At 46.9% G+C, this 12,609-nt stretch overlaps 1 protein-coding gene across 6 annotated transcripts in view; it reads left to right on the top strand.

Moving 5' to 3' along the window:
• Window positions 1–3,404: 3,404 nt before the first annotated feature.
• CADPS2 (calcium dependent secretion activator 2) overlaps window positions 3,405–12,609 on the top strand; it is a gene marked incomplete at both ends in the record, with an annotated part of 308,165 nt that continues 298,960 nt past the window's right edge. For all 6 annotated transcript variants that reach the window (XM_084274517.1, XM_084274519.1, XM_084274514.1 and 3 more), the window contains one exon: window positions 3,405–3,728. In XM_084274517.1, coding sequence (XP_084130643.1) covers window positions 3,405–3,728 — 324 coding nt within the window. The remainder of the gene's footprint in view (window positions 3,729–12,609) is intronic.

The following is a 12,609-nucleotide window of genomic DNA, read 5'->3' as shown; positions in this document are numbered from 1 at the left end:
AGTGGGCAGTGAAGTATAGTAAAAAGTAACCAAACTGTCTGGGCCAGGGTGTTGTAAACAACAGCACAAAGATCACCTGGAAGCCAGATACTAGTGGTTTACCCAGGGATTGATACTGGGACCAATACCATTTAACGTCTCCATTTAACATTTCCCATGGCCTGGAAAATGCTACACAACACACCCTCTGTCAATTTGCACACAATATGAACTTGGGAGGAGTGGTTGATACACCAGGCAGTTGTGTCACTGTTCAAAGGGACCTTGACAAGCTGCAGGAAACAGCAAACCGGAATTTCAGGAAGTTCAAAAAAGGGAATTGCAAAGCCCTTCACCTGACGATGAAAAATCCCATGCTGGGGATACAGGCTGGGAGCTGACTGTCTGGAAAGCAGATTTGCAGGAAGGATTTAGGTCCTGGTGTACACCACACTGAACATGAGCCAGCAATGCATTTTTGCAGCAATGAAGGCCAACAGCCTTCTGGGGTGCATTAGGGTGAGTATGTCCAACAGATCAAGGGTGGGTGATCCTTCCCCTCTCCTCCTACTGTTGAGGCCACATCTGGAGTGCTGGATCCAGTCCTGGCTCCATGGAATAAGAGGGACATTGACACACTGGTGCAAGTTAAAGGTAAGGGGGGTGATTAATGACTTGGAGCATGTGAGCTACATGGAGAGGCTGACAGAGCTGGAGTTTTTCAACATGGAGAAGAAAAGGCTTAGCAGAATCTTATCCATCTGTGTAAGTACCTGAAGGAGAGGAATAAAGAACACGGAGGCAGACTCTTCTCTGTGGAAGGACAAAAAGTAATGGGCACAAAATTAAATACAGGAAATTAATTCAACTTAAACATAATAAAAAGCTTTTTACTGTGAGAGTGGTCCAACACTGTCATACATTACCCAGAGAGGCTGTGGAGTCTCTATCCCTGCAGATATTTAAAACATGGCTGGATTCAGCCTTGGGCAGCCTGCTCGAGGTGACCCTGCTCTGCGGTTTGGATGAGAGGGTCTCAGGAGGTCCCTTCCTATCTCAACAACTTTGTGATTCTGTGTCCTGGTTCCAGCTAGGACAGAGCTCATTTCCACAAGGAGCCAGGACAGGTGAGCAGAGCTGGCCAAGGGTGTCTGCATACCACATGACATCATGCCCCCCACAAAAAGGGTCAGTTGGGGATGGGAGGCTCCAGGACAGCCTGAGTGCGGGATGAGCATCTGGTCAGTTGTCAGGTCAGTAAAAATGTGCTATGTTGCCACCACTGTGTATGTTCTGCCCTAAGCCCCTTTGCAGCTGTTTCCCCTCCCCGCGCTGCCCCAGCAAACTGCACTTCCCCCACCCTGTGGTTTGCCTTTGTCTGCCCATTCTCATCCCAGTCCCACTGGGGTGCTCAGCTTCCCTCTGGGGCTGGACCATAACAATCTGTTGCAAAGCATGAAGGAAATTAGAGATATCTCCCCTCCAAAAGGGTGCAGGCAGCTAGTGAAGCAAACACGATCTTTTCTGTAAGAAGAGTCGTGTAATCTCATGTATGATAACACCGGTCATACTGGCCCTAACGCAGCAGTGACACTGCTGGACTGAGCCATTACACTTAAATATGTTTTGCAGTTTCAGAGAGCTCATATCCCAGTTGGTATATCCTCAGTCACAAGGCTTTTTGTTAATGTTACTAAGGAAATGTGTCCAGAAGATGTACAATAGGTTGAAAATCATACTTTTCCCTGACTGCCTTTCTGTATTTCACAGATTTTGCTTGCTATTATCAGTTAATGTTAAGGACACGAGCCACCCATATAAAGAAAACCCCAGCTATTTTTATATGATTGCTACACTTTTATATGACTGCTAGCACCCACAGTTCCAAGAAAGCCAGTGTGCTTGTCAGCATGGCTTTCCCTCCACCTCGCTTCCCCGGTAGAGATCTAGAGGCAGAACCCGGACTCCTAACGCTGAATGCTGCCATCTAGCTAATAGCTGTTGCCCACAGCAGGAGCAATTTCACCTCCTGAAAGCTGCTTCACTCAGGACGTAACTGTCAGGTTCAAAGACTCTTTACCAGGAATCTTTCCTCCCTGCTGAAGGACCAGGCACTTTGAAATATTGGTAATGGACCAGAGCCTTTCACCACTGTAAACCCAGCCCAGCTCATACACTGAGGACTGGGTTAGACTTCTGAGCTTATTGAGTTTCCATTCAGGGCTTTGAAAACTTGCCACTTCTGTTGAATGAGCAGAGGCCATGAGCTGCATGGGAAGAGCCTCGGTTGTCGTCGTTTTAAAGCAGCATAGAGCCAGTCCACCCCTCCAGCCTTTGTTCCTCCTGACCCCTGATCCTGCCCTGTTCAATAGTTCCCATCTCTTCCCTGGTACCGGCAGCACCATGCATGGAGAACTTGATCCATGTGAAATCTGACTTGCCTTCTCTCCCCAGGGCTACCAATGAGGCCCTAATCAGACTCCAGAAATTTAGCTTTCACATGGCAGAGCCTTTTTTATTTCAGTGTAGAGAGTGATAGTGGTAGGCTTTCATATGTTTCTCACAGCGTTCACTGTGAAGGTAACTATTGTGAATATCAACGTAGCTGGATCCACAAACAGCTGGGAACAACGTTTTCAGAGAGACATGAACTACCTATTTGTGGCAGCAGGCTCCTGACAGATGTATCCTGCGAGAGCAATGCACGCTTCAGCATCAGCTCACTCCCCATCTCAGAAAGACATTCCAGGGGCTTCTTTTCTCTGGGGGCAACTGAAATGTCCCTTGTTTTTCCTATACACTGCATGGCAGACGACAGCGGAGAGCTGGGGATCAGCAGCGAGCCGAGCCGAGAGCCGTGCCGCGCGGAGGGCACGGTCCACGCCTCCCAGCCTGGCGTCCCCCCGTGTGTCTGTGAGGGCCAACGAGAGGGGGGCACCTGCCCCACGCTGGCCCCGGGACGCGGGGCAGGGCGCAGCCGGGCCAGCCGCCACCGGGACCAGCAGGGTGCGAGCGGGGAAACGCTGCTGAGCGGGGACCAGGCGCTTTCCCAGCCACCGGCTGCCCTCGTCCCAGGGAGCAGGGCAGGCGTGCGGTGCCGCGCCGTGCCGTGCCGTGCCGTGGCAGGTGCGGCGCGGCCCCGCCCGCACCGAGCACCTGCGGGCCGCAGCCCCCAGCCGGGGCGGGCGGAGGTGTTAGCCCGGCCCCGGCCCCGCCTCCGCCGGGAGCCGCTCGGAGCAATTCCCACGGCAACCCAGGCTCGACCCCCTTCCCAAACCCCGCCTCCCCTCCCCGCCCCTCCGCTCCCGCCCGGCGGCCGCCGCCGGTCGGAAATAGTCTGTGTGTAAACTCGACGTGTCCGGAAAGGTGCGCTCCGCTCTCCGCCTTGCTCCGCGCCCGGCCGCGGGGCGCGCCCGCCGAGCGCGATGCTGGACCCGTCCTCCAGCGAGGAAGAGTCCGATGAGCTGCTGGAAGAAGAGCGGCGGGACGTGCTGGTGGCGGCGGGCGGCGGCTCTCCGCGCTCGCTGCCGCCGCCGCCCCGGGACGCGCGGGGCAGGGAGGCCGGGGCGGCGCGGGCGGCCAGCCCCAGCCCCTCGGTGCTGAGCGAGGGCCGGGAGGAGCAGGAGCGCCTGCAGCGAGAGGAGCGAGAGAAGCGGCTCCGGCTGCAGCTCTACGTGTTCATCGCGAGGTGCATCGCGCACCCCTTCAACGCCAAACAGCCCACGGACATGGCCCGCCGGCAGCAGAAGGTGAGCCCCCCGCCTCCGCCCTCCCGCCCTGCCCCGCCGCCCCCCGGCCCCGCCGCCTGCGCTCGCCCCGCGCCGGGCCGTCCCGCGTCCGTCCGCCGGCAAGTGCCGCGCCGTCGCCGCCGCTCTCCGGCCCGCAACAGGTTGAGCCGGGCGCTGGGCAGCGGCTGGGGCACGGCGGGGGAAGCTGCAAGCACCGGAGGCACCCGGCGGTGTTTAGAGCAGGGTATCGCTCGGCTAGATTTCAGCGCGGCTTCTCCAGAGCAGCCCGCTTACCTAGAAATACATCAGTCAGACGGGGTAAAGTCTTTCTAAGTTTTTTAGAGCCGCGCTTAAAGTCGCCGTGAGGAGGAAATGGGAGCGCGGAGCGCGGGCGTAAGGGCGCTGGGGCCGTTTTGTGGTGGAAGAGATGTTTCTGCTTCTCGGCGCTACGTGATGGATGGAGTCAGACCTCCCAGAGGTGCCTCCCGCAAATCGCGTTCTGACCATCTGTGCCCGACTCGAGCAAATTCGGCCGTAAATACAGAGGTGAACGAGCGGACTCTTTTGTTTCGTGAAGTGCAGTGTCTCTGTACAGAAAAGCAATTAATAGGCGTGTTTTGTGGTGCCAGCCTGCTAGTGAGGGCTGGCCGAAATCGCTCTCTGCATCTTGTACATCAGAGGCAAGCTCTTGAGACTTGGCAGGTATGTGGTAGGTATTTACGCTGTAACAGTGCTTATTCTCTGTTACTTTTGAGTTACTGAATGAGTAGAATACTTAAAACTTTTGAAACAAGGTGCTACATTCCCCCATAACCACCCAAAAGCCCAATTCTTGGAATATTTGGTCTAAGAAACCTTGTACTTGTTTGTTGTTGGTTTGTTGGGTTGGTTTTGTTTTATTTTTACTTTCAGTTCTGTAAATCAAATCAGAAAAGAAACAATTAAAAAAACCCTTTCTCCATCACTTTTAAGGGGGATAGCAATAGGGCACAAAAAAACCCCAAACCCTCAGTACCACTTGGCTTTTTATGATCTCGGTGCTTCCATATCTCTAAGGGCTTGTAAAATCCAGTACTTAATGTTTCAAGGTGTCTGAATTACTCCTGCTGTAGGTAATTTGTGTTTACCGACTTCTCTGACAAGTTAACGTGGTGGTAATAATAAGATTATTTCCGGAAGAACATTTTGTTTTTATTAAGTGCTAGGTACTTAAACTGTGAAGGCTGCATAAAGACATCTTGTAAGCAGGAAGCCAAAGAAAATCTGGCAAAATTAGAATTTCCTCCACTCCACGGAGGATTCCCCGCCCCAAAACAGAGTCGTCATAGAAATGATGTTCTGAAGGGACATCTGCAGGTCTTCTAAGTGTAACTTCTCACTCAACAAAGCCAGTCTAGGCTCAAGCAGGAGACACAGAAGTTACCAAAGATGAGATCCCCCAAGCCATCTGTGTGACCTACTCCAATGCTGCAGTGCCCTCCTCTTGATGAAATTTCCCTCATCAGCTTCCAAATTACAGCTTGTGGCCACCAGCAGGAGAAGATACTGAGCATTAAGGAGGTCTCACTAATCTCACTCACTAAGTATAGGAACTGGGCTTTTAAAATAACTGCAGTGTTAATTCTTTTTAATAATCAGATGTACGAGGAAAGATTACTGATGTGTGGCAAATACTGAAATACACCAGATGTGAATTAAAACATGAGCAACAAACAGATTGATTGACAGAATTTACTTGACACCTAAAATTAAATGTTATTCTTGCTAATTAGTGTTTTTAAGTAAACTCTGACTTTCGGTTTAAATGCTATATTTGGATAGATATTTTTATCATGTTTAGGAAATTAGCTGCAGAACAAGAATGATTTGGTTTTGCTGGCCAGGAACTAGTGTTTTTTAAATGAGACATAACACAAGAATAACTTTTTCTAGGAGTTGCATGCCTTTCTAGAAGTAATGGAATATGTATAAACATCCTTCCTCTCATTTGACAATTTGGTGGATTAGCCAGAGAATTACTGAATACAGGGTAGCAGAACCAGTAGGTTTTCTGAACTCTCAAAATTTAGGACCAGGTCTGCTACCCTATATTCATTCAGTAATTATCGGGGTTCAGGATGGCCAAGAGCTGGATGAAGAAGCACTCTCTCGTTCTCTTAATTTTTGCACTCTGTGGTGCAGGTTGGCCTTACGTCAGCCTTAGGAATGAGAGTGCAACAACCTCTCTTCTGCTGTGTCCTGTGGGAAGGTGGTTTTGGGTCTGATAGCTGGACTCCTATTCCATAGGGTAAAAGTGCTGTCTTGCCTTAGCAGTGAGAAAAATAATTCGGGAAACACAATACAGATGTGGACTGTCCCGCAATTTCTTGTGCTTTTGCTTCACATCTGGCTTCTGTTGTGTGGCTGGCTGTCCATTGTGAGCTGGACTGGGATTCCTTACCTGCATCACTTAACTGAAGCCATTAACTACTGCATGTCCTGTCCGTCATCAGTGGATAAGTGATCTGAGGTATAGTATTGAATGAGAACCTGTGGTGCTCTGTGGTTCCAGCTCCCAGCCCAGTCTGCCTGTCTCTGGTTGTGCACTCTTCGTAATATTTTTGCACCAGCAGTCTTTCTGATAACCTAAGAATAGTATCCACCCTGCTTGAGAGCAGAAGTAATTTGTTCTTTCTGCCAGTTCATTTGGCATATTGCTGAGCAAATATTGCAGAATGCAGTTTGCTTCTTTTTTAATGTGGAACATATTATCCAGTAAGGGAATGAGATGGAATTCACATATCAAATATTCTCAGTTGCATTATAATAATAGTAAGGAAATGGTTTACAGTATGGCTGGCTTCTTACGTTCCCACTTCAGTATCAGATTAAAATGTACTATGTGGTATCTTAGAATCACAGACTGGTTTGGGTTGGAAGGGACCTCAAATTGCATCTAGTTCCAACCCCCTGCCATGCTGGGACACTCTCTACTAGACTGGGTTGCCCAAAGCCCCATCCAACTTGGCCTTGAACACTGCCAGGGAGGCGGCAATCTTGAAAGCATCATACTGGACTGATTAACATGAAGAACTTGTAATGTAGGCAGCGTCTCACTCCTCTGCTGTCCTTTCTCATCCTTCTTTCCTCTCACTAAGTAAAATTAGCTCAGGTTTATTGTGATAGTTAAAATTAATTAAAAATAATCAAACTTGTAAGAAAAGAGAGACCTATCGTCATTCATCCAAGCCCAAGAATAGTGCTAACTTGTTTTTAATGCCAAATTCAATGTAAATTTTCCCAGGTTTGCTGAGACACCAGCTTTAATAGTCTGGTTGTGGGGTTTTTTTGGGTATTTTTATAATCTGTAGGATATGTGGTAGAAATACTGTTAACTTTTTAATAGATCAGAGTTAGTTGGTGATCTATTATTACATCCTGTCTTATTTTGGTTCTTGATAGATTTGTGGTAGAGAAGGAAGCATAAGCTAATATTGGAGGTACAGAACTGAAGCCATGATGTGATTTTTCAAGGTGGAGTAGCAGATCATGACAGAGATGGACTTAGTCACACTCTGTATATGTACTTTATAATGTATTTTCAGTAGCTGTTTATGGATGTTTGGCCATGATTTTCCAAACTTGCAGAGAAGTATCAGTGCTTTTATCAAGCAAAGTATGTCTTTCCCGCCTCACTCTTTTGTAGTTTACACTTTTATGAATGAGTCCTCTAAAATATATTTCATCATCTTTTTTTTCTGCCTCTCCACTCCTCTTCCTTTCCATTACAGCCAAAGAGAAGAATAATAAACTAATCCCATTCTTCTTCCTCCTTCTCTTTCACCCCAGCCAAACTGAATCTCAAGCCATCAGGCTGAATTTGACCATAGGATGGGATGTAGGTATTGAAAAGGAATTCCTTTGCTGTGTGACTGCTTTCCATCAAGGGAAAGTGGTGTATGTGAATGTACACAGAGCTGGTGACTAGATGGTGACCCTGGTAACTGTAGTTTATACTAATCAGTTGTACACTTGTATGTATGTATGTATGTACTCAGTCTTACTCAGGAGTGTGTGCCAAAGGTGGGTTCTGTCTCTGAGGTGAATTGGAGTTAAAGATCCCAGGGAGGAAAGTGAGAGTGAAATGCTACAGTTAACTAACAAAATGGTGATCTGGCTGTATGGACGGGCCCAAAGTGTGGTGAATGGAACAAAATCCAGCTGGAGGCCGGTCACGAGTGGCGTCCCCCAGGGCTCAGTCCTGGGTCCGGAATTGTTCAACATCTTTATCAATGACCTCGATGAAGAGATTGAATGCTTCCTCAGTAAGTTTGCAGATGACACTAAACTGGGAAGAAGTGTTGATCTGCCTGAGGGTAGGGAGGCTCTTCAGAGGGGTCTGAACAGACTGGACCGATGGGCTGAAACCAATGGGATGAAGTTTAACATGGCCAAGTGTAGAGTGCTGCACAGGGGACATAACAACCCCATGCAGCGCTACAGGCTTGGGGGAGACTGGCTGGAGAGATGTCAGGAGGAGAAGGACCTGGGGGTGTTGGTTGACAGCGGGCTGAACATGAGCCAGCAGTGTGCCCAGGCGGCCAAGAAGGCCAATGGCATCTTGGCTTGTATCAAAAACAGTGTGGCCAGTAGGTCTGGGGAGGTAATTATGCCCCTGTACTCAGCATTGGTGAGGCCACACCTCGAGTACTGTGTGCAGTTCTGGGCTCCTCACCATAAGAAGGACATTGAGGTCCTTGAGCAAGTGCAGAGAAAGGCAACCAGGCTGGTGAAGGGGCTGGAGGGCAAATCATATGAGGAGCAGCTGAGGGAGCTGGGGATGTTTAGCCTGGAGAAGAGGAGGCTGAGGGGAGACCTTATCACCACCTACAACTACCTGAAGGGAGGTTGTGGAGAGGTGGGTGATGGTCTCTTCAGCCAGGTGACAGAAGATAGAACAAGGGGAAATGGCATGAAGCTGTGCCAGGGCAGGTTTAGATTGGATACTAGAAAAAAAAAATTTACTGAAGGAGCTGTCAGGGCCTGGAACAGGCTGCCCAGGGAGGTGGTTGAGTCACCTTCCCTGGATGTGTTTAAAAAAAGGGTTGATGACTTCTAGACAATCCGCACAAGTAGGAATGGTAATAACCTGTAATCTGTTTTCCTCTGAACTCCAGGAGTTTTTGCTTTCCTGTTTCTTGAACCTTTGCCTCTAAAGCAGAGGTTCATAATGATAAAGTGTCCACTATATAATAAATATAATAATAAATAACTAAATCAGGAAGATGTTGGTTGCAAGGATGGACTTAATTCCCTGGATCACAGTTTTGGTCTCAATGTCTTTATTTCTCCTTCTCCAAGCCCTGCTTTTCCTGTGTTTTGGGCTGGTGATGGTTATCTACTTATTGGCAGACTGGGCATGTTTTGGGAAAGAAAACTTATCTCGGCTTCTGAGCCTCCTTAGTAGGATGCTGTTTCCCCACTGCGAAGGTAGCAAGGAGAGTACATCCAAAGCCATTGTTGCCAGAAACTCTAGACACATTTTAGAAGAGCTTAGCTATAAAACTTGGCCATCTGGTTAAAACTCTGCCAAAGAACTTTCTAGGAAAACTTTAATTTCTCTCTTCAGCATTTCCTTTACAAATCTTAATTTTTTTTCAAGTGCTTCAGAAAATACTTTTAAATCATCTTTATTTGCCTTTTTGGTTTATTTGCCACCAGAAACACCTTGATAACACCTTGTCATGATGCACTAAGATATGTATATTTTGTTTCAGTCAAGTTAGGATCGAGTATTTTGGTAAATCCTGTCAAAGCCCATTAAGGTGGTGACCGCCACAGCTCAAGGTTATTGACAGATACTTTTACTGCAGTCAGAACTCGCTTTTTGGGGAAGAAGTTGTTCTCTGCAGTAGAAGAGTTGCTCACGATGGGCAATTGTCAACCATGGCTGAAGAAAAACTGAATGGTGGTGAAAGAAGGGAGACTTCTAATTACTGATGTCACTTCAGAAATGACAGTCCATCAGAGTTTTGTTTAAATCTCAGTGTTCTGCTGCCCTGCCAGCTCAGCAGGAATTGGTATGGCTTGGCCAAAAGCCAGGTGACTGGGTTGGGAGAACCAGGCTTTGGCAAACAGCTGTGTGGACATGTAGGGACAGTATGCAAAGCTAGTTTTGCTAGGCCGAAAAATTCACCAGTCTCTGCTGTAGCTTGTTTTGTTTTCCCTGTCTCTTCTACCCATCCTTGCCTTTGAAATGTGATTCTTTTTAAACTCTTGTTGTTATTTGAGGAGACAATTTTTAACTCGTGAATGAGTGACCTCAGGTTGTTTATTTCTTTCTGCTACCCATGTCGTCTGACAAGTGTGTTAACTGTGTTCGCAAATATCCCATTTAGAGTGCTTGAGGAAAACTACTTATTAGTTTTTGCTACAGGGGAGGTGACAGGAAGGGAGTTTGAAGAATCAGCTGGCTGTCGCCGTCTCTGCGGGAGCAGTACTGGGGAATTGGCTGGCCAGGCTGCCTCACGTTTCTCGCCCTTTGCAGGCAGTTGTTTATCTTGCATTAAATCTTGTGTATTTATTGGAACCATTGGTAACTGGTAACAGAAGCAGAAATACCAAATCAATTAATCTTCTCCTCATAACTGTCTCTGAGAAACATACTCATTGCTGCCGTGGAAGAACAAAGCTGGTGAAAATACTCTTTTGCCCTCTAAACCATATTCCTTTCTCTGTATCTGGAGAGGGGCAGTAGATCCAAATGTTCATTACCATGTACTGTCTTTAACTGTAGAACATTGCCATAGCAGGGAACACTTGTTGGCTGCTAATTGACCAACCAATGAACGGTGTATTTCTATAAAAGTGAATTTAGCATTTCCCTCCTTTTACCCCTATGCACACTTTTTGTCACCAGTTCGTGTTTGGGGACGCTACTAACCAGTCACCTCCCCATTCATGGGCTGCGTATTAGACTTGGTTCTTCTCTTTCTGGCTTTGTACCATTTCTTTTTATTATTGCTGAATAGTATCATGAAGTTGCTTTCGATACACATTGTTTTGTTTTTTTAGTGTACCCCTGTATTTGTGGTGTACTCTCCTGTTATGCTTGTTTCTTCTTTCTGTGTAGATGTCTCCCACTTTGCTGGCTTCACACATCCCTCCTGCCGCTTCTCTTCTATTCGTCTGCTTGCTAGAACTGGGAAGCTAACAGCTCAGGGACAAAACTTGCTTCCCATATATCAACCCAAGCAGTGCCTGTGGGGAATGATGGGATGACGTATCTTCTGGGAAAGTGCTTGCCTCTCCTCTGCTGATTGAGGGATGTGTGTTGGGGTGCTGGTCTCTGTGCTTTGACACTAGTCCGATATTTAACTCTACTGAGCCTCGATTACTGTATTACTCTGGTGCCAGCCTCTGAGGTTTTAAGCTTTTTGATCAAGTCTCTTTTCAGTGTCTGCAAAGATGCCCCCTATATTTCTTTCCAGCTTACTCTTCTTGCTGCCTGCTGGTGGCTGTGGCATGCTCAGGCCTGGTACACAAACTTCTTGGTTTCTAGCTATTACTATTCAGGAGGGGAGGCGGGGAGACGAACAGCATCTGCTGAACTCCTGTTCTCTCTGCCTAATGCCTATCTCCAGTGCCTGCTTCTGCCTAGAAGTGCTGGCACCAGATCGCAAACAGCCCAGTTCTTGCGCGTTGCAACTGATTCCCGCAGGTTTCAGAATAGCAGCTGTGAAAAGGCAGTTTTCAGTTTGTTGCTGTGTGGGGGAAACTCGGAGCAGCAGGAAAGGCAGAGTGTTTGTATGTGGGTACCAGGCTGCATCAGCTGAGGCTTGCGTTTTGAAGGTTATTTTCACAGCCATAAGCGTTGAAGGCTTTTCTTTTTCTTTTTTTTTTTTTTTAAATTTAAAATTCTCTAGAAGTTGGTGGTACTTGCCCAAAAGAATTTATTTCTGGTTCTTATTTATTTTGCAGTGAGAAGATAAAGCATATGCTTCTCTTCAAGCACGATTACTTGTATGCATAAGTTTAAGAATGTTCTTGAGTGTTTTTCCTGTCAGGAAGGGGAAAAGCATTAATTAACAGCATTGTGAAGAATGAACAGAGCTATAGTGAGTACTACTTTACCAACATGACCTGGCAAAGAAAAATTAAAGACTTTTTTTCCTCCAACTCTGTTTCCATTTCTCTCTCACACGTTAATTATTCATTGATATTCAGTTGTCTTGGCTGTGGGATTTTGGAAATAAAGGCCGGCAGTGTCTGTTTAATGAAAGTGCTGGAGGGATACTCTGAGTGATAGTGTAGACACACAAAAAAACCTCCTTAGGATGGTGCTTAGAATAGACTGGTTTGGGCCACAGACAGGGACGTGGAACGAAGGACGGAACTCGGAATACGTTATAACTGAGATGTCCAAAGAGATAATGTACATCTACAGAGATTAAGGGAGAAATGGAAAAACGGCGGTGGAGAGTTTCATGGACTGAGCTGAAGGTATTGAGAAGATACATGGAACTGAATTACTTTTGGAGTAGAGGAACTGTTCAGCAAGGAAAATGAGAAAGTTAATAGGGACTGAAAGTTAAGAGAAACTAACTAGTAGTGGAGAAATCCACTGGTATGGAGAGTTATGCTTTTCCATATGAAAAAGAAATGAAGGAGAAATACCTTAGGCATAAGAGTTTGCAGGAAAGATATTGGGCTAGGAAAAAGAGACAAGGATTAAGCTGGAAAAAACAAATAGTCTCAGTATCCATGTCTGCATCATACAGAATAGAAAGGACCAAGAGTTAGTAAGAAACTTAGTTGGAGTCCATGGAAATCAGAGTGGTAGGATATAGTACGTTGGGGAAAACAATGTTTTCACGGTCCTAGATTATTTCTTTTTCTTCTCCAGAAGGCTGCAGTTGCTTTG

This window comes from Gallinula chloropus (assembly GCF_964237585.1).
Source record: "Gallinula chloropus genome assembly, chromosome: 1".
In the NCBI taxonomy this organism is placed as follows: Eukaryota; Metazoa; Chordata; class Aves; order Gruiformes; family Rallidae; genus Gallinula; species Gallinula chloropus.
This window is presented reverse-complemented; position numbering and strand designations above follow the sequence as displayed.